We start from the raw sequence: 20,135 nt of genomic DNA on the forward strand, positions 1-20,135 counted from the left end.
AGAGGAGAGAGAGAGAGAGAGAGAGAGAGAGGAAGGGGGGGGGGGGGGGGAAGAGAGAGAGAGAGTGGGAGAAAAAGAGGGACAGAAATATCTGAGCGGGGTGGGGGGGTGGGGGGGGGGGGGGAAGAGAGTGAGTTGTATAACATATACCGAAAAATAGCATCAGAAGTGAAGTGAACACTAGACTTTACCTCTAGACTGGATGTTGAATTTCTCGCAGGTCTCCTGGAACTTGCTGGTAGCGGAGAGTAGAGGAATCTTGATGTGGACAGATGCCCTTAGGGTTGTACCCAGATTGGTCGGGCAGAAGGTCACGAATCCCAACTTGCTATCCTTGGCAAACTTCAATTTGGCTTCCATGCCCCTCACACCCTGTTGACGAATGGAAAATACAAATTTATTTGTTGGTCTTACACAAGACTCAGGAGTAAATGAGTACCCGATAATATTTGTAACCCGCCGCGTCAATTTGGTTGGAATGATGTGCGGCTACGTGGTCTAGTGGTATGACACTCGTTTTCGGATCAGAAGGTCCTGAGTTCGAGCCTTGCTTGGCACATAGTTGAGTCCTGGAAAAGGCTCTCTACTCACATTCTCTCACCTTACTCAGGTTTAAAATGAGTACCTGGTCGTTAACAGCGTTGTCTCTGTCGTAAAAAAAGTATAATAATAATAATAATAATAATTATTATTATTATTATTATCATTATCATTATTTCTACTACAACTACTACTACTATTATTATTATTATTATTATTATTATTATTATTATTATTATTATTATTATCATCATCATCATTATCATTATTATCATCTTTATTATCAATATTATTATTATCATTGTCATAAGCATTACTATTATTCTTATTATTATCATCATCATCATCATCACATTTTCATAATCATCATCTTCATCATACAAAAAACAAAAAAACAAAAAAACAAATGAAGTTTGGTTTTGGGATCGCGATTGGGATGCATCATAGTATGAGAAACACTTACGGCAACCAGCCTCTTGTAGACAGCCATGAGATCGCCTCCCTTCTGCATGGAAATGATTCGGAGGTGATCCTCCTCGTTCACCCAGACCAGGAAATCTTTGTTCTCGTTGAAGAATATGCCGCGGGCCTCCGGCCAGTCCCGGTAAATTCCGGCTGATCTGGCAATGCTGTCAAATGGACGTCATTGAGACAAAAAGTGTATTTAAAAAATTAGAGAGAGATTTTTTAAAAATTTTAATTGTTTTATAATTTTATTAGTATTAAAAAAAAAAAAAATAACTCTCTCCTTACCGGCCATTTTCACGATTTTCCCCAAAATTTCACACCAAACTAACACAGAAATATATTTTTTACCACTCAAATACAATAGCAGTAAATTCTTGCGGTACATAATTTCTTTAGCAAAACATGCTCTGCAACCTGGGACTTCTATATAGATGTCACTGTCTGCAACACATTGGTCATTCTCTTTAAACTTACTTTATGATGTGCAAGAGAAATTTGAATAAGAAAAATGTTGCTTGTATCGTAACGAATGTGACGATTTTCCTATAGATAGTTCGAAGATGACGTCACTCAGGCCTTTGTTATTGTTTTTGCCATCCGCGTTTGTGAGTTGTTCTCACTAAACTGTATTAACCAGACTATAAAAGTTCATGGTTACACAGAGTTTGTGTGTTGGTCCGTTATACTTCCGGATGGCAATTTTGTGAACTCCTTGGCCAAGCGCATTCTATCTATAGTTGGCAAGGAGAGTTTAAAGAGTTTGCTCGAAATGTTTTACTTACCCAAGACGAAATTTAAAAAAGTTAATCTCAAAAGCAATGAGACGTTTGTCCATAGAATGACGTGCCTCATAAAACAACATTAAATGATCATACCACAGCGGCTATAACAAAGATTTGTCTTCAAATTTTGTAATGTACATTACAATAAATGGGAGGCCTTCCGAAAGCTCCTACATCCCCAGTATTCTTCGTTTTTTTTATAACGTTCTAGTAGGGGGTTTGGGAGGGGGGAAACATTTTTTTTTTTAATGTCCCCCCTCCCAAACCCCCTATTAGTTAGAACATTATGTAGGAGCTTTCGGAAGGCCTCCCCAATAAATTTGAAATATTGAATAGTCATAAATATGATAAAAGAGTAAAGAGAAAAGACGCGTATTACTAAATTATAACCAAATTATACTAAATTATTTCGTCGATTTGGGGGTTTGTTTTTTAGCAATGAATTTATGTTTTTATTGGGTGTTTTTTTTTTAGTTGTTGGCCGAAGAAGGGTTTGGAGTCCGAAACGTTCCGTGTATGGGGCATTTTGTTGTTTTTTAATTTTTTAAATCCTTTATATTCATTTTGTTTGTTTGTTTGTATAGGATATTACATACTTTTTACAGTCCACAATTTCCAGCAGCTTTAGTTAGTATCACTTCGATTTGAAATAAATAACAATGTGAAATTGAATGTAAGCTTCAATTTAATATACGAAAACAGACAAAATGGATGTTTCTGGTGGTTTCCCCTTTATCAACAAAACAGGAGGAATGAAACACCACATTATTATCTCATTCGTCTGTAGTGTTTCATTCATCCTGTTTTGTTGATAAATGGGAAACCTGAAACATCCATTTTATGTTTTCGTATATTAAACTGATGCGTACATTCAATTTCACATTGTTATTTATTTCTTCGAGCTTTGAGCAGCAACATTTACATTACCCGGTATTCTTCGACTTAAATGATACTAAGACTATACTAAAACGAAAACGGATCTACGGTTGTGGATTAGTGCGTGGAAAAATTAGGGAGCAGGAACTGGTGTGAGATAAAAACTCGGATGTGTGTACGAAAATGTTGGCTGCTTGAAGCTCGAAGAAATAAAAATAATGGGAATGACGTCCAAAACTCAATTATGGGCCTAGTTTAACATTGTTGTAATGGACAATATTTTGCGTCATTTTTATTTTGTTTTTAGATTTCCATTACAACAATTAGTCAGTTGGGTGGTAATCAGACCTGCAAATAAGTGCATGTCGGAATGGAAGCTTGAATTTAATCAACAAAGACATTATCTAGTCTGTCTTCGTCGTCTGCGTGCACTTATTCGCAGGTCTGACAACCGAACCCAATACTCTTCAACAGTCGTATCGTCACTTCCTTCCTAATGACGCATGGTAACTTGGTAACACTGGCTCTAAACTATCGGAACAATGGCGGACGCCCGTATGAAATATTGCTCCGGCGAGTATAAAAGCGTATCCAGAGGAGAAAAAAAAAACCATAAATGTGATCATTTTTTGACTTTTACACATTCTGATCACAAGGCATATGAAAAGTTCTAGCCAGCATGAAGAATAAAAAGTAATGATTTTCTTTGTTTAGAACCAAGATGGCCGCCGTTGCCGGGCGGCGTGACATCAGACTACTGAATCCAATTATGGGCTTGCTTTAACCTTGTTGTCATGGACAATATTTTGCATAGTTTGAGAGTTATGTGTACATACATGCAAATAAGTATTAAGTGCACGTCGCTTGATAGTAATTCCATCACAACAATGAGATCATAACGACGTGCGCTTATTTGAAGGTCTGATAACCTAATTCCGTATGGGCTCATTGATGTAAAAAAAAAAATCTCCAAATAAAAATGGCGCAAAATATTGTCCATTACAACACTGTTAGTTAAACTAGCCCCATAAGTGGGTTCAGGTACTCATTTTACACCTGAGTACGGTTGGAGAAAGTGAGTAAAGAGTCTTTTCCAAGGACCCAACTATGCGCCGAGCGAGGCTCGAACACAAGACCACATAGCCGCTTAGTGTTGCTGCTAGCAATGGGACCGACTCAGTTATAGGGTAATGTAAATGTTGCTGCTCGAAGCTCGAAGAAATAAATAATGATGTGAAATTGAATGTAAGCTTCAATTTAATTACAAAAACAGATCAAATGAACGTTTCGGGGTTCCCCTTTAACAACAAAACCGGATGAATGAAACACTACAGGATAGTGCGCTATATATAAAAAAAGCTTGAGCTGTTTTTCTTTTTAGAGAAAATTTTTTTAAAAGCTTACGTATTATCGTCCGAGAACAGGAAATGATCCAGGGTCATTTGCTTCCTCGTCTCCTCGCTCATCCCAGTCAGGGGGTGATAGGTACCTTTCAGCTCATCCTCCAGAGAATTCAGTGCCTCCACTATCTGGGTCTCCAATTCCTTGCGTCTCTTAAAAGCAGGAAATTAAAAGGAATATTATATATATATATATATATATATAATATATATATATATATATATATATATATATATATATATATATATATATATATATATATATATATATTGATATTCTTTTTAGCCCCTGTCTACCCACCAGTGAATGGATAGCTGGGGACTGCCAGATCTGGCTGAAAGTATTTGCTATTTGTTAACGTCCTATCCATAGGGAAACAACTGCTATTGCCAAGGGGATAAAATCCGATGATTATTATGATGGTGGTGGTGATAATGAAGATGAAGAAGATGAAGAAGAAGAAAAAAGAAGAAGAAGAAGAAGAAGAAGAAGAAGAAGAAGAAGAAGAAGAAGAAAAGAAAAGAAAAGAAAAAAAAAAGAAAAAGAAAAGAAAAGAAAGAAAAGAAAAAAAAGAAAAAGAAAAAGAAAGAAAAAAAGAAAAGAAAAGAGAAGAAAGAAAAAGAAAAAGAAAAAGAAAAAGAAAAAGAAAAAGAAAAAGAAAAAAGAAAAAGAAAAAGAAGAAGAAAAAGAAGAAGAAAAAGAAGAAGAAAAGAAGAAGAAAGAAGAAGAAGAAAGAAGAAGAAGAAGAAGAAGAAGAAGAAGAAGAAGAAGAAGAAGAAGAAGAAGAAGAAGAAGAAGAAGAAGAAGAAGAAGAAGAAGAAGAAGAAGAAGAAGAAGAAAAGAAGAAAAGAAGAAGAAGAAGAAGAAGAAGAAGAAGAAGAAGAAGAAGAAGAAGAAGAAGAAGAAGAAGAAGAAGAAGAAGAAGAAGAAGAAGAAAGAAGAAGAAGAAGAAGAAGAAGAAGAAGAAGAAGAAGAAGAGAAGAAGAAGAAGAAGAAGAAGAAGAAGAAGAAGAAGAAGAAGAAGAAGAAGAAGAAGAAGAAGAAGAAGAAGAAGAAGAAGAAGAAGAAGAAGAAGAAGAAGAAGAAGAAGAAAGAAGAAGAAGAAGAAGAAAGAAGAAGAAGAAAGAAGAAGAAGAAGAAGAAGAAGAAGAAGAAGAAGAAGAAGAAAGAAGAAGAAGAAGAAGAAGAAGAAGAAGAAGAAGAAGAAGAAGAAGAAGAAGAAGAAAAGAAGAAGAAGAAGAAGAAAAGAAGAAGAAGAAAAGAAGAAGAAGAAGAAGAAGAAGAAGAAGAAGAAGAAGAAGAAGAAGAAGAAGAAGAAGAAGAAGAAGAAGAAGAAGAAGAAGAAGAAGAAGAAGAAGAAGAAGAAGAAAGACGACGACGACGGCGATGATGATGAAGATGATGCATCATCCTCATCATCATCATGTTGGACATGATTTTTCGAGAGCATCGTGTAATGTAACTTGTACATAAATAGTCCATTAGGCGTGATCAATATGATGATAATTCACATCAGAAACAATAGTATAGTCGATATTGTCTCTTCTCTCTCCATCCAGTGTTGTAAACATCGTGGTGATTTGACACTTGTTTTGGTTGACTCAAGTTGCTTGTTTGGAGAAGGGGCAGGGGGTTGAGAAGGCGGAGGAGGCGGAAGGGGCGGAAAAGGCGGAAAAGCAGGATGGAAGGAGGAAAATGCGGAGGAGATTTTGGTGGTGGTGAGGAGGAGGAGGGGGAGGAAGAGGAGGGGGAGGAAGAGGAGGGGGAGGAAGAGGAGGGGGAGGAAGAGGAGGAGCAGGAGGAGGGGGAGGAGGAGGAGGAGGAGGAGCATGAGAATGAGGAGCAGGAGGAAGAGGAAAAGGAGGAAGAGGAAGAGGAGGACGAGGAGGAAGAGGACGAGGAGGAAGAGGACGAGGAGGAAGAGGACGAGGAGGAAGAGGAGGAGGAAGAGGACGAGGAGGACGAGAAGGAGGAGGAGGTCGTGGTGGTGGAACACGAGGACGGCGGAGAAGGTGGGGGATGAGGATGATCATGTTTTGTTTATCTATTTTAAGGGTTTTAAGGCGCTTGCAACACATTTAGGTTATATCAGCGCCAGTAAAAAGGAAGAAAATGGGATAGTAAAAAGTTCTAGAATTACAATTAAAGCACCCAAGAGAAAGTAAGACAAAGGGGAACTTGGAACAAATAGGGATCAGATGTAAATTCCAAGAGCATACCACCCATGTACTTTGTGATCACCTATAAGTCTCATCCAGACACAACCACAAAATCCAACAAAAAGGAATACACTCAAATGCTTACATTATACATTCAAAATAGCAAATATAATAATACATAACAGAGAGAAAATATAATCTCCCAAAACAATAACTATGCATTTGACTGTTTCCCTCCCATCCAGGACTCCGACCAGGGCAAGGACAAAAACAAGTAATCTCATTCCAAGACAAAGACAGAAAGCATGTTGGATCTAACAGATATAAGGGGATAGAAGACACAGTATGTTCCCCCCTGCCCACCATGGGAGGTCAGGAACCCATCCAGAGGATTATCATGATGAGGGGGATGAAGAGGAGGAGGATGAGGGAGGAGGAGAAAAAGGAGGAGGAGAAGAGGAGAAAGAGGAAGAGGAGGAAGAAGAGAAGGAGAAGAAAAAGGAGGAGGAGAAAGAAGAGAATTTGGAGAGAAAAAATAGGAGGAGGAGGAGGAGGAGAAAGAGGAGGAAGAAGAGAAGGAGGAGAAGGAGAAAGAAGAGAATTTGGAGAAAAAAATAGGAGGAGAAGGAGAAAAAGAGGAGGAGGAAAGGGAGAAGTACATACCTCACTACTTATGATGGGCGGGAATGCGAACCCCTCCACGGATCTCCCCACCCTGATTCTTGTGCTGACGATGAACTCATTGTCGGGGTCAAGGCTCTCGAAGTCCAGCTTCTCAAGGTCACCAAAGTTGTGGGCGGGGTGGTTGACGCTCTTCTTGGCCGGAAGTTTGTGATAGTCCTTGATGATGGGATCGAACAACTCGCAGAAGACTTTGTACCCCTCGGCTTCGGGAGCATAGACACCGACGGAGCTGTGAGAGTTTTCTACTCCTATTGGGATTAAAAATAAAAAAGGAGGGAGAGTGGTTGATGTTTTGTTTGTTGTTTTTAAGGGTTTTACGACGCTTGCAACACGTTTATATCAGCGTCAGTAAAAAAGGAAGACAACGGGATAGTAAAAAGTTATAGAATTACAAATAAAGCACCCGAGAAAAAAGTAAGACAAAGGGGAATTGGTTTAAATAGGGAACAGATGTAGTTTCCAAGAGCACACCAATATCAGTGTAATTAGTTTGAGATCACCTAAAAGTCTCATCCAGACACAAGCACATGTCCCCACTAAGAGGAACACACTCAAATGCTTACAAATCATATATAATATGTAAACAGCACATTAAAGTGCATAACAGAGAGATGATTTACAAGACAAAAAACAACAACAAAAAAACAATCATCTTCCAAAACTGTACATTCAACTGCTTCAATCCCAGCTAGGGTATCCAGCCAGGGCCCGGACAAAACCAAGTAATCTCATCTCAAGGCAAAGAAAGAGAGCATGTTGCAAAACAGATAATATAGGGTGATCGAAGACAAGTAAGTGCCTCCTTGCCCACTATAGGGAGAGCGGGTGATGGAAGAAAGGATGAATAACTGAAACATTTAATGTGTGTAGTATATGGACATCCAACTTCCCAATCACTGCTGGGGTTAGACAAGAAAAAAAATAATCTCGAATTGAACCGAGATCGGGGTCCCTTTGAGAGTGGAGTGGGTGCTCTCTATCGTCTGAGTGAGCACAACCACACACACACCCCTTCCCCCAGCAAGGGACAATAGATCAATGAAACACCCTACAAGTAGTCCCTTCCCCTTCCCCATCCCGCCCCCTTCCTCCACACATTAACCGTAGCCTTCGTAAACGCCAGACTAAAAAAAAAAAAAAAAAAAAAGTCAAAAGAAGAGTTTATAACACAAAAGAAAACGAATCGTATGCCAGTTGTATTCAATTGTTCAACTAATGGTTAAAAAAAAGCTTTTATAAAGCGCTTTACAAAGGGTCCTTGACCAACAGCAACACCTAACATGTGGGACGAGACATGACGCCTGTTCGGCGATATTACAATTTTCCTAATAGAGACAACTGAGTACAAAGAGAGAGTTAAGTCTTTTCCAAGGACTCAACTATACGCCGAGCGAGGCTCGAACCCAGGACCTTCCGATCCGAAAGCGAGTGTCATACCACACGACCACATAGCCGCACAAATCGTTTATTTCCTCGACAACTCGAGGTGGTGCATTATTTAACCTCATAAATGACGTCAAAAGACAAGTCTTAGTGTCAGGCTATAACTTAAAGAAGGCTACGCACTGACTATCAGCGTGTTCGGTTATGCGAGACAAAACTGTTGACTGTTGATAGACTCTAATCGCTGCCCACTTAACTCGATACTCGATACTCACATTCATGAATACGACATGTCAGACACACGGACTCGCCCGGATCGATACTCTACCAAGACAACGAATATGGCTGCGCTGTCTCTATGGACGCTTGACGTGAATGTGTGTGTTACTTCGACTGTGTCAGTCTGTTTCCCCCCCAGCCAAGGCCAGGACAAAACCAAGTAATCTCATTTCCAAGACAAAGACAGAAAGCAAGTTGTTTTTTGTTTTTTGTTTTTAAGGGTTTTACGGCGCTTGCAACACATTTAGGTTATATCAGCGCCAGTAAAAAGGAAGAAAATGCGATAGTAAAAAGTTCTAGAATTACAATTAAAGCACCCGAGAAAAAGTAAGACAAAGGGGAATTGAGAACAAATAGGGATCAGATGTAGATTCCAAGAGCATACCACCAATGTACTTAGTTTGAAATCACCTACAAGTCTCATCCAGACACAAGCACAAAATCCAACAAAGAGGAACACACTCAAATGCTTACATTATACATTCAAAATAAAAATAATAATACATAACAGAGAGATGATTTACAAGGAAAAAAATATCATCTCCCAAAACAATAACTATGCATTTGACTGTTTCCCTCCCAGCTAGGATTCCGGCCAGTGCCAGGCCAAAACCAAGTAATCTCATTCCGAGACAAAGACAGAAAGCATGTTGGATAACAGATAAAGGGGGATAGAAGACACAGTTTGTACCTCCCTGCCCGCTATGGGAGGTCAGGATCCCCACCCAGGGTGGATGGATGGATGGATGGATGGATGAATGAATGGATGGATGAATGGATGGATGGATGAATGGGTGGATGGATGGAGGATGGATGAGTGGATGGATGGATGGATGGATGGATGAATGGATGGATGGATGGGTGGGTGGATGGGTGGATGGGTGGGTGGATGGGTGGGTGGATGGGTGGATGGGTGGATGGGTGGGTGGATGGATGGATGGATGGATGGATGGACGGATGGATGGACGGATGGATGGACGGATGGATGGACGGATGGATGGACGGATGGATGGACGGATGGATGGACGGATGGATGGACGGATGGATGGATGGATGAATGGTTGAATGAATTGATGAATGATTGAATGGATGGATGGATGAATGGGTGGATGAATTGATGAATGATTGAATGGATGGAGAGACGAATCATTGTTAACATCTGAAATAAGGGCCTGACGCAGACATCAATCAACGACAGATAATAGACATTCGAATGATTGGAACGAGAAGTACAGTACATTGTACATTCACGACTAAAGACATATCTATAGGTTGATAACCTGTGATTAAAAGGCAAGGCGAGATCTTCGAAGTGTCTACTTATTACCTACAAGATCTTGTCCAATTATAATCCAAATCAATCTCGTGTTATGCCGGAATGAACTAGACTGAATAAACTGAACAAAACAGACAACCAGATAGACATATAGACAAACAGACAGGTAGAAAGATGCTTTTGTTTTGTTTTTAGGGGTTTCATGGCGGTTGTGATAACGATAGATAGATAGAAAGAAAGATAGATAAATAGATAGATAGATCGATATATAGATAGGTAGGTAGGTAGATAGATAAGATATAATATATATATATATATATATATATATATATATATATATATATATATATATATATATAGCCATCTATTTAAATAGATAGATACAGATAGAGATATATAGATAGACAGATAGATAGACAGTTTTTTGTTTGTTTGTTGCTTTAGGTCTCTTCCAACACAATTGAGGTTATATGAGAGACCGCTGAAACAAAAAAACAAGCAATCTAACAAAAATAGTACAAATGTAAATCAAAATCATAACCTAAAGATATCATAAGCTAAATTATAAATAACCAAGAACAAACAGGCAGAAGATTTACAGAAAAAAAATATCCCCTGTCAAAAATACAATCACAAACCAAAGAAGCAGGATAGGCTAGTAAAGAGAAGAAGAAACGACATCACTATCGGATCGTACACCCATGCGAACATCATAGGTATATGATTCAAGGGTGATGCTCCCATCCAACCACCCGCTTATAGATAGACAGATGGATAGATGGATAGATAGATGGATAGATAGATAGATAGATGGATGGATAGATAGATGGATAGATAGATAGATAGATAGATAGATAGATAGATAGATAGATAGATAGATAGATAGATAGATAGATAGATAGATAGATAGATAGATAGATAGATAGAATCCATTGCTGTTCAGTGTAGATTCAAAGCCTTCGACATAGAGATTTGTCGGAAAGTACCTACTTTGCGGTATACTTGTGTCCAGTCCAAAGAGGTAGCAAGCAATTGCTAATGACCGATTCACGCTATGGAAACCGTGATAAAATTCGGCTCCACGGGCCTATTAATGACTGTGGCGGACTGCTTTTACGACCAACGGATAACACAGAGTTGACTCTTGACGGCACACGTTAATAAATAACTAAATAAATAAATAAATAGAATGGCCACAACAATAGAATGGAGACTGCCATACACAGGGTTATGTAATGAGATGTAAATTAATATATAATTGGAACCAAACAGGGCCGGAAGGCGATTGGGGAGTAATGGAGATGAATAATACAAGAGTATGAAAGAGAGAGAGAGAGAGAGAGAGAGAGGGGGGGGGAGAGGGAGAGAGAGGAAGAAGGAGGGGGACAAGTGAGGAGAAGGGGTGAAAAGAGAGAGGGAGAGGGGGGGAGGAGAGAGGGAGAGGGGGGGGAGGAGAGAGGGAGAGGGGGAGAGGAGAGAGGGAGAGGAGAGAGGGAGAGGGGGAGAGGAGAGAGGGAGAGGAGAGAGGGAGAGGAGAGAGGGAGAGGAGAGAGAGAGAGAGAGAGAGAGAGAGGAGATAGAGAAAAAGAAAGAGGAGGACAGACCGGGAGATGAGGGTGAGGAGAGAGAGTGAATGAGGGAAAGAAAGATAGACGGGGAGAGATGAAATGAGGGAGAGATAGATAGATGGGGAGAGAGGGCAGGAAAGAGGGCGAGGGGGCGAGGGAGAGAGAGAGAGAGAGAGAGAGAGAGAGAGAGAGAGATAAAGAGATGGAGAGACAGTGTGTGTGTATGTGAGAGAGAAAGAGAGAAAGAGAGGGAGAGAGAGAAAGAGAGAGAGAAAGAGAGAAAGAGAGGGAGAGAGAGAGAAGAGAGAGAGAGGGGGGAGAGAGAGGGAGAGAGAGAGAGAGAGAGAGAGAGAGAGAGAGAGAGAGAGAGAGAGAGAGAGAGAGAGAGAGGATCAACCATAAGCCTTACCCCTGTACAAGTGGGATAAGGGGAGGAATCCAGCTGGCATCAAAAACCACAGCCAAAATTTGTCGCCCCCCTCCGCTGAGTATTGCCAGATTAATTTCGCAAAAATTGCCAAAACAAGACACAGACATTTGTCAAATTATGGTCTTATTTAGAAAAGCTAAACTTTTCCGGGCATCTATTTTTTTCTATTAAAATACAAGTATAAATAAATCTTAATATATTTCTAAAAATCTCTCCGTCGATCTAGTATCTTGACCTGATAAAATATTCATCTCGTCATGGCAAGTTTAAGTGTGATAATATGTATATTATATTTTGTCAATCAAGTACCGATGTGAAATGAATTGATTTGAAGAAAAAGAGAACAAAAAATAAAAATCAATATTAAAAATTATTAAATAAATAAAGTAAAAAGAACAAAACAAAAATACCAAAAATAGAAAAACACACACACACATACACATACACACACACACACACACCCCCCCCCCCCCCCAACAAAAAACCAAAAAAAAACAAAAAAAAAAACAAAAAAAAAAAAACAAAAAAAAAAAACACACAAACAAACAAAAAAAAAAAACAAAAAAAAAAAAGACGGCCAAATATAACTTTTCAATGCAAAAAAGGTCCAAATTTTATGGGAATGATTTGGTCTTTAAAATGCCAAATTGGCAACCCTCTTTCCGTAGCTTGTCCATTGACATTACAGATGACTGGAATTCCACAGAGAAGTAATAACATTACGTAGCCACAGCGATTCCTCGTGTGGGGATAAATAAATGTATTCTGGCATTTTTCTGGACATTTCTGGACTCTTCTATCAATTCGTTTTCTCGCATATAATTACTATCCCCCCCTTCCCCCCCCCCCCCCCCCCCCGCGCGCTCACACACACACAAACACACAAACACACACACAAATATCCAAGATCTTTTCATCATTACATTAATTTTTAAAACAATATCTCTCAATCCCGCATTATACCATTATTATTTTTTTTTAATTGAGCTTTTATATAGCGCAAAATCCACTAAACGTGTTCAAAGCGCTTTACAAAGGGTCCCTGGCCAACAGCAACATTTAACATAAAGAACGAGACATGACGCCTGTTAGGCGATATTACAATAATTTTTTTTCCGAACAGAGACAGCGCTGTTAACGGCCGGGTACTCATTTTACACCCGAGTACGCTGAGAGAATGTGAGTAAAGAGCCTTTTCCAGGGACTCGACTATGCGCCTATTAAAATTATTGGGGTAGGAGGTAGAGTACCATTTTGACGAGGCCGGACACAATTATAATCATGAATAATCATTAATAATAATAATAATAATAATAATAATAATAATAATAATAATAATAATAATAATAATAATAATAATAATAATAATAATAATAACAACAACAATAAATTACAATAATAATAATAATAATAATAATAATAATAATAATAATAATAATAATAATAATAATAATAATAATAATAATAATAACATTAACATTAACAATAATAACAATAAATAATAATAATAATAATATAATAATAATAATAATAATAATAATAATAATAATAATAGTAATATATAATAGTAATAGAATAATAATAATGTAATAATAATAATAATAATAATAATATAATAATAATAATAATATAATAATAATAATAATAATAATAATAATAATAATAATAATAATAATAATAATAATAATAATAATAGTAATAATAGTCAGGTCCCAGTTCACCACTCGAAATTTAAGATCATCTCAGTACCAACTTCTAAAGCTTACCACCTCAAAATCCACGTTTCGTGAAAAAGCCTTTTCATCCATTGCTCCATGCCAATGGAACGTACATCGAATGACGTAAACACACTATCTAATAACGTAAATATACTATCTAATAACGTAAATTTACAATCTAATATCGGAAATCTACTATCTAATAACGTAAATATATTCTCAAATATAATATGATGGGTTGTTCGTACATTATACTCTGTTATGAAAAGCGATTCCAATACCGTCATTGATATCAATGGATATGTATAGATAGAATGAAGTTGACGTCACTCAGGTCTTTGTTATTGCTTTTTGCCATCCGCGTTTATGAGTAATTCTCATATTAATAAATTAAAGTGTATTAACCAGACTATAAAAGTTCAAGGTGACACAGTTTTGCGTGTTGGTCCGTTATACTTCCGGATGGCAATGTTGTGAGCTTCTTAGCCAAGTGCATGCTATCTATAGAGCGAAAAATGCCTGAATGCTCCTCCCCGGCTTTGTGTGCAATAACTGATATAATGTCAGATCAATATCACAAAATGGCCCACAAAGGGCAATAACCCAGATCCTGAAACAGTTCATCCGCGGTGTTAGAATACAAGAAAATATATTATTATGATTGAGAAGTATAGCAAATATCTAGATAAGAACACCTCCCCCCCCCCCCCCCCCCAACCGCACACACACACACAAACAAACACACGCAATTTTTAAAAATCTCAACAAAAAACAAAAAACAAAAATAAACCAACAAACCCCTCCCCCCCCCCCCCCCCCCCCCCTCCCCTAACCCCGCCTCTCTTTCACCTATCCAATTCCTGCCTCCTTCATCCTGATCGTCAGCTTTTCAACTTCCTCCCTATTCATATATCTAGACTTCGTCACACCCCCATTCTCTCTCTCTCTCTCTCTCTCTCTCTCTCTCTCTCTCTCTCTCTCTCTCTCTCTCTCTCTCTCTCTCTCTCTCTCTCTAATTCTGACTGCAAGCCCTGCCTGTTTCACCCTGATCGTCAGCTTTTCAACTTCCTCCGAATTCATATAATATTATATTCCTCATCCTAGACTTCGTCACATCAGCATTCCCCCCTCCCCCCTATCCCCTCACCACGTCACACACAATCCCGGTCTTTAACCAGTTAACTACCGTATACGTATTTAAAATTTGGCCAAAACAAATTGTCCTTCAAATATCGACCAATTTAAATGAGACGTCATCTTGGCAAAAATTCCCAAACCTGGGACTTAAATATGTGCGGCTATGTGGTCTTGTGGTATAACACTGGCTTTCGAATCGAAAGGTCCTGGGTTCGAGCCTCGCTCGGCGCATAGTTGAGTCCTTGGAAAATACTCTTTACTCACATTCTCTCACCGTACTCAAGTGTAAAATGAGCACCAGGCCGTTAACAACGTTGCCTCTGTCCGAAAAAATTGTAATATCGCCTAACAGGCGTCATATTATCTCGTTCTACATGTTAAGTGTTGCTGTTAGCTATGAACACCTTGTAAAGCGCTTTGAGCACGTTTAGTTGACATTGCGCTATATAAAAGCTCAAGTTTATGAAAGATCTCGCGAGGTCCCAGGTTTGAGAGTTGTCGCCAAGATGATAGTCATTTAAATCGATCGATATTAGAAGGACTAGTTTCCTGGCCAAATTCTTTTAACACGTTTTCTTTCAAGGGTGAGTACGCCCAGCAGGTAACGGGATAAACAATGCTAGATACTACGGCAAGGGAAATGCTGGATAATAAAAAGTATTTGTAACATAACAGATAATGGTGAGGCCCAATCGATTTATTTGTCTAGACCGCCCGCCGGCATAAATAGATAAGAATATCAAGAAGTGGGGAATGGGGGATAAAAGATAAGGAAATGATAAAAAGTAAGAAAAATGAATGGAAGGCCTCTTTTTTTTTTTGTTTGTTGTTGTTGCGGTTTTTTGGTATAACACGCAAAACCGCATATTATGACTAATACTGGTGATCTTGATGGTGATGATGACCAATTGTAAGGGTACTTATGGTGGTGGTGGTGGTGGTGGTGGTGGTGATGATGGAGGTGGTGGTGGTGGTGATGGTAGTGGTGGTGATGGTGGTGATGATGGTGGTGGTGGTGATGGTGGTGGTGATGGTGGGGTGATGGTAGTGGTGATGGTAGTGGTGATATAGGCGGTCGTGATAGAGGTGGTAGATAATGGTGGCAGTGGTGATGGTGATGGTGATGATGATGATGAGGATATTGATGATGACTACAATGATCACAACGAAGATCTATTCTGCCCGTCTATCTACCAACCTACCTTCCCCCCCTCTCTCTCTCTCTCTCTCTCTCTCTCTCTCTCTCTCTCTCTCTCTCTCTCTTTCTCTCTCCCTCGTTTCTTCCCAATAAAAACAAGACAACAGAACTATACTGACAAGGAGAAATAATCATATTAAATATATTCAGAGCTGCCAACTTGAAATTTCAAAAATTCGTAGTTTCTGAGGGAAAAAGAGAAAAAGTCACTTTAAATAGCTTTAGAAATAAATAATTTGCCCTTAGCATTGTCAAAAAATTGCTCCAAAGGCCCGAATATGGGATCTGAGGAACTAAACTTTCCTTTTCAACAAGATTTATTGAGTTAAAGAAGCGAATTTTTTAAGCTGGAGTCAATACGAATTTTTCGTAGTACAAGGCAGGTCTGTATATTGGAGAGAGAGAGAGAGAGACTGACTCTCTACCGTTCCTTCTACTCCACTCTACTTTAACCCCCCCCCCCCCCCCCCCCCCCCCCCACTTACTACACCCTCCACCCTTGCAACTCATCTTAACTTTAGCTCACTACACTCCAACTACCAATTTGCCGTACCCTGGAAAAACCCATATTTAAAAATTTGGCCAGAAAACTTGTCCTTCAAATATCGATCGATTTAAATGACCCTCATCTTGGCAAACACTCTCAAACCTGGGATAAAAGAAGACTTCACGAAGTCCCAGGTTTGAGAGGTTTTTTTTCCAAGATGAAGGTCATTTAAATCGATCGATATTTGAAGGACGAGTTTTCTGGCCAAATTTTTAAATATTCTTTTTTCCAGAGTACGGCAACAATGAATTATGAATTTAACATTAGCGAATCTAAACAAGAAGACTCGATGTCTCTATCATTAAATTCCACATTACGTATTCTGAATGAAACAAAACTCCCGAATATTCCATAATGTTTTATTCATCAAATTCTAACTCGTACTCCTCAATCAATATCGCTTTTGTTATTTCTTATCAAGACAAATCAAACTTTTCCTTATTCTTTCATTCTCTGAAAAAAGATTATTAAAAACTAAAGTTTAAGGGCAATAAACCCGTATTTAAAATTCTGGCACGAAAACTCACTTCAAATATCGACTGATCAAAGTGACCCTCAATTCCCCCCCCCCCCCCCCCCCGCAAAAACAACAAACACACCAAAAAAAAAAAACACACACACACACACACAAAACAAAAACAAAACAAAAACCCTGCAAATCTGGTACTTGCGAAGTCCAACTTTTGAGAATTTTTGCCGAGATGAGGGTCATTTTAATCGATCGATATTTGAAGGACGGGTTCTCTGACCAACTTGGTGGAGGGGATGGAGTTAATAGGGGACGATTATAGCGAATCTTGAAGTCAACGCAGTGTACATGTTATCCTACTACCGTTCTGGGTTGACCGCCGCTGACCACCCATATGATGTTTGTCCATCTGTGCAGCTATGTGGTATGACACTCGCTTTCGGATCGGAAGGTCCTGGGTTCGAGCCTCGCTCGGCGCATTGTTGAGTCCTTGGAAAAGGTTCTTTACTCGCATACTCTCACCGTACTCAGGTGTAAGATGAGTACCAGGCCGTCAACAGCGTTGTCTCTGTCCTAAAATAAAAAAATTGCAATATCGACTAACAGGCGTCATGTCTCGTCCTACATGTTAAGTGTTGCTGTAGGCAAGGGACCACTTTTAGTGGATATTGCGCTATATAAAAGCTCAAGTTTTTTTTGTTTTTTTTTTCTTTTTATCATCTGGGTTGACCGCCGCTGACCACCCACATGAGTTGAAAATGTTTGTCTATCTGATCCGCATTTGTGTTATTCTACGCCGTTATCTCATCCCCAGCCAGAAGAACACTGTAAATTGCTAACCGCATGTGATGGCATATGCACAACAAACTTAATTAATTGCCGGGAACGTATTGATTTCACGTCACTAACACGACATAGGCACCTTGCTAACACACAGACACAGCTCCAAACATCCACACACACACACACACACACACACACACACACAAAACAAACAACCCGAGTGAAAGAGCACAAGAGATAGAGAGAGAGAGAGAGAGAGAAAGAGAGAGAGGGGAGAAAGAGGAGAGAAAGAGAGAAGTGAATAGAGAGAGAGAGAGAGAGAGTTAAAAAGAAAGAGAATACGAGAGAGAGAGAGAGAGAGTGAGAGAGAGAGAGTGAGAGTGTGAGAGAGAAAGAGAGAGTGAGAGAGAGAAAGAGAGAGAGTGTGAGGAGAGAAGAGAGAGAGAGAAGAAGAGGAAAGAGAGAAGAGATAAGAGAGAGAGAGACAGAGGGAGTAAGAGAGAAAGTGAGAGAAAGAGAGTAAGTGAGAGAGAGAGAGACAGTAAAAGAGAATAAGAGAGAGGTATTGAGAGAAAGACAAAGAGAGAATGGGAGAGAGAGAGAGAGAGAAGAGAGAGAGAGAGCGTGAGAGAGGAAGAAAGAAAGAGTGAAAAAAGAGAGCGAGTGAGAGAAAGAGAGCGAGCGAGCGAGAGAGAGAGAGAGAGAGAGATAGATAGATAGATAGATAGGAGAGAGAGAGGGAGAGAGAGAGAGAGAGAGAGAGAGAGAGAGAGAGAGAGAGAGAGAAAATAATTAGATTACATCATAACCACATGTCTGAGTCATTTTTCTGTGTCAAGCAGGGGAGGTAACCCAATAATACATCGGAGAATAATAAATGAAATAAAAACCAGAAAAGAAACAGAAAAAAAAAGAGGGAAGGGGAGAGCAAAAATAAATTATAGGATTCAATGAGTGGTCCGGAATGTCAGCTTGTGTTGGTGGTGCCAAGAACGTTTCAAGACTTGTTACATCACTGTCCGAAACTTTTCTTTTTTTTTTCTTGATAGCGCTCCTCTCTCTCTCCCTCTCTCTCTCTCTCTCCCCTCTCTCTCCCCCTCTCTCTCTCCTCCCCCCCTCTCTCTCTCTCTCTCTCTCTCTCTCTCCTCCCCTTCTCATTTGCCCCCTCTACCACACCCCCAAATACTCTAACCCCCCTCTCTCTCTCTCTCTCTCTCTCTCTCTCTCTCTCTCTCTCTCTCTCTCTCTCTCCCCTACCCCCCCCCCCTCCTCCCCTACAGACACACTAACATACAAAACAAAATGACGCACAAGGGGGAGAAAAAACAACAAAGGAAGCACGTCTTTTAGGTCATGTCAAAAGGGGGCGAGGGAGGGGGGAGGGCGGGGAGTGGGGAATGGAGAGGAGAAGGAAGGGACAAAAGATGGAAATGAAATAATAAATGATTAAATAGTTTTTAGAGCTCTATTCTTTTCTCTCGGCCTGATAAAATGATAGTCTCTTGGGCTCAGAAGTTCGATCCACGCAACAGGCAGTTCTCAGTTATACAAAGGAAGAATGGTTTCTCCAAAACTCCCCATCTCCCATTTTCTTCGAACGTCGAGCAGCATTACTCTGCTCAAAACGGTATTATGTCGCTTAAACTTGGTGATTAAGACCGAATTATTAGCGTTCCCGATAGCTCAGTTGGTAGAGCACTCACCTCACACAAAAAGGGACCAAGATCGATCCAAGATATCACCCTTCTGTCCACCCAACAGTGATTGGGTAGCTGGGTCTTAGTTTTTTTTTTGTTTTTTTTTTTTTTATTTTATCATATTTTTTTTTAGCTAAACCGCATAGCATCAAACACCGCCTTCGGGATCTTAATTAATAATATTATTATTTATTATTATTATTATTATTATTATTATTATTATTATTATTATTATTATTATTATTATTATTATTATTATTATTATTATTATTATTATTATTATATGTCCATTATGATTCACCGCAGAACGACGCCATGACTGGAGCATCAAGACAGGCCACAACCAAGCCCCACCACCACTCCCCCATACATTCATTCCATTACTCGATTACGTCCCCTTACACTTACACGCCGATATCAAAAGACATTTGGCGTTACAAATTGGCCTTTTCTTTTCTTCTTTTCATTTTGCGCAGAAATCAATCAATCTTACAGTTGTTTTTTTCTTTCTTTTTTTTTTCGACAGATTAAAATGACCCCTCCCCCCCCCCCACCCCCTTTACTCCTCCACCGCCCAGAATTATAAGAAAGTCATAGGTTAAAGACAAGTTGTCAATTTATGGGTAATCCTAATAATATGTTAAAGATATTGATGCTATGCATTACGGTAAAATACTGACAACATCCGCCAGCCGGTTATAACGTATCAATACACAAAACTATGTGTAAGCAAGAACGGT

General features: G+C 39.2%; 1 protein-coding gene across 2 annotated transcripts in view; it reads right to left on the bottom strand.

The window, feature by feature from the left end:
• LOC144967511 (taurocyamine kinase-like) overlaps positions 1-20,135 on the bottom strand; it is a 144,201-nt gene that overhangs the window by 18,915 nt on the left and 105,151 nt on the right. For both annotated transcript variants that reach the window (XM_078904882.1, XM_078904881.1), the window contains exons 4-7: positions 6,890-7,158; positions 4,071-4,219; positions 1,004-1,169; positions 192-372 (exon numbers count right to left, since the gene is read on the bottom strand). In XM_078904882.1, the coding sequence (XP_078761008.1) occupies positions 192-372; positions 1,004-1,169; positions 4,071-4,219; positions 6,890-7,158 (765 nt within the window). The remainder of the gene's footprint in view (positions 1-191; positions 373-1,003; positions 1,170-4,070; positions 4,220-6,889; positions 7,159-20,135) is intronic.

This window comes from Berghia stephanieae, chromosome 3 (assembly GCF_034508935.2).
Source record: "Berghia stephanieae isolate SIO BIC M18660-M18661 chromosome 3, UCSD_Bste_1.3, whole genome shotgun sequence".
Classification (NCBI taxonomy): domain Eukaryota; kingdom Metazoa; phylum Mollusca; class Gastropoda; order Nudibranchia; family Aeolidiidae; genus Berghia; species Berghia stephanieae.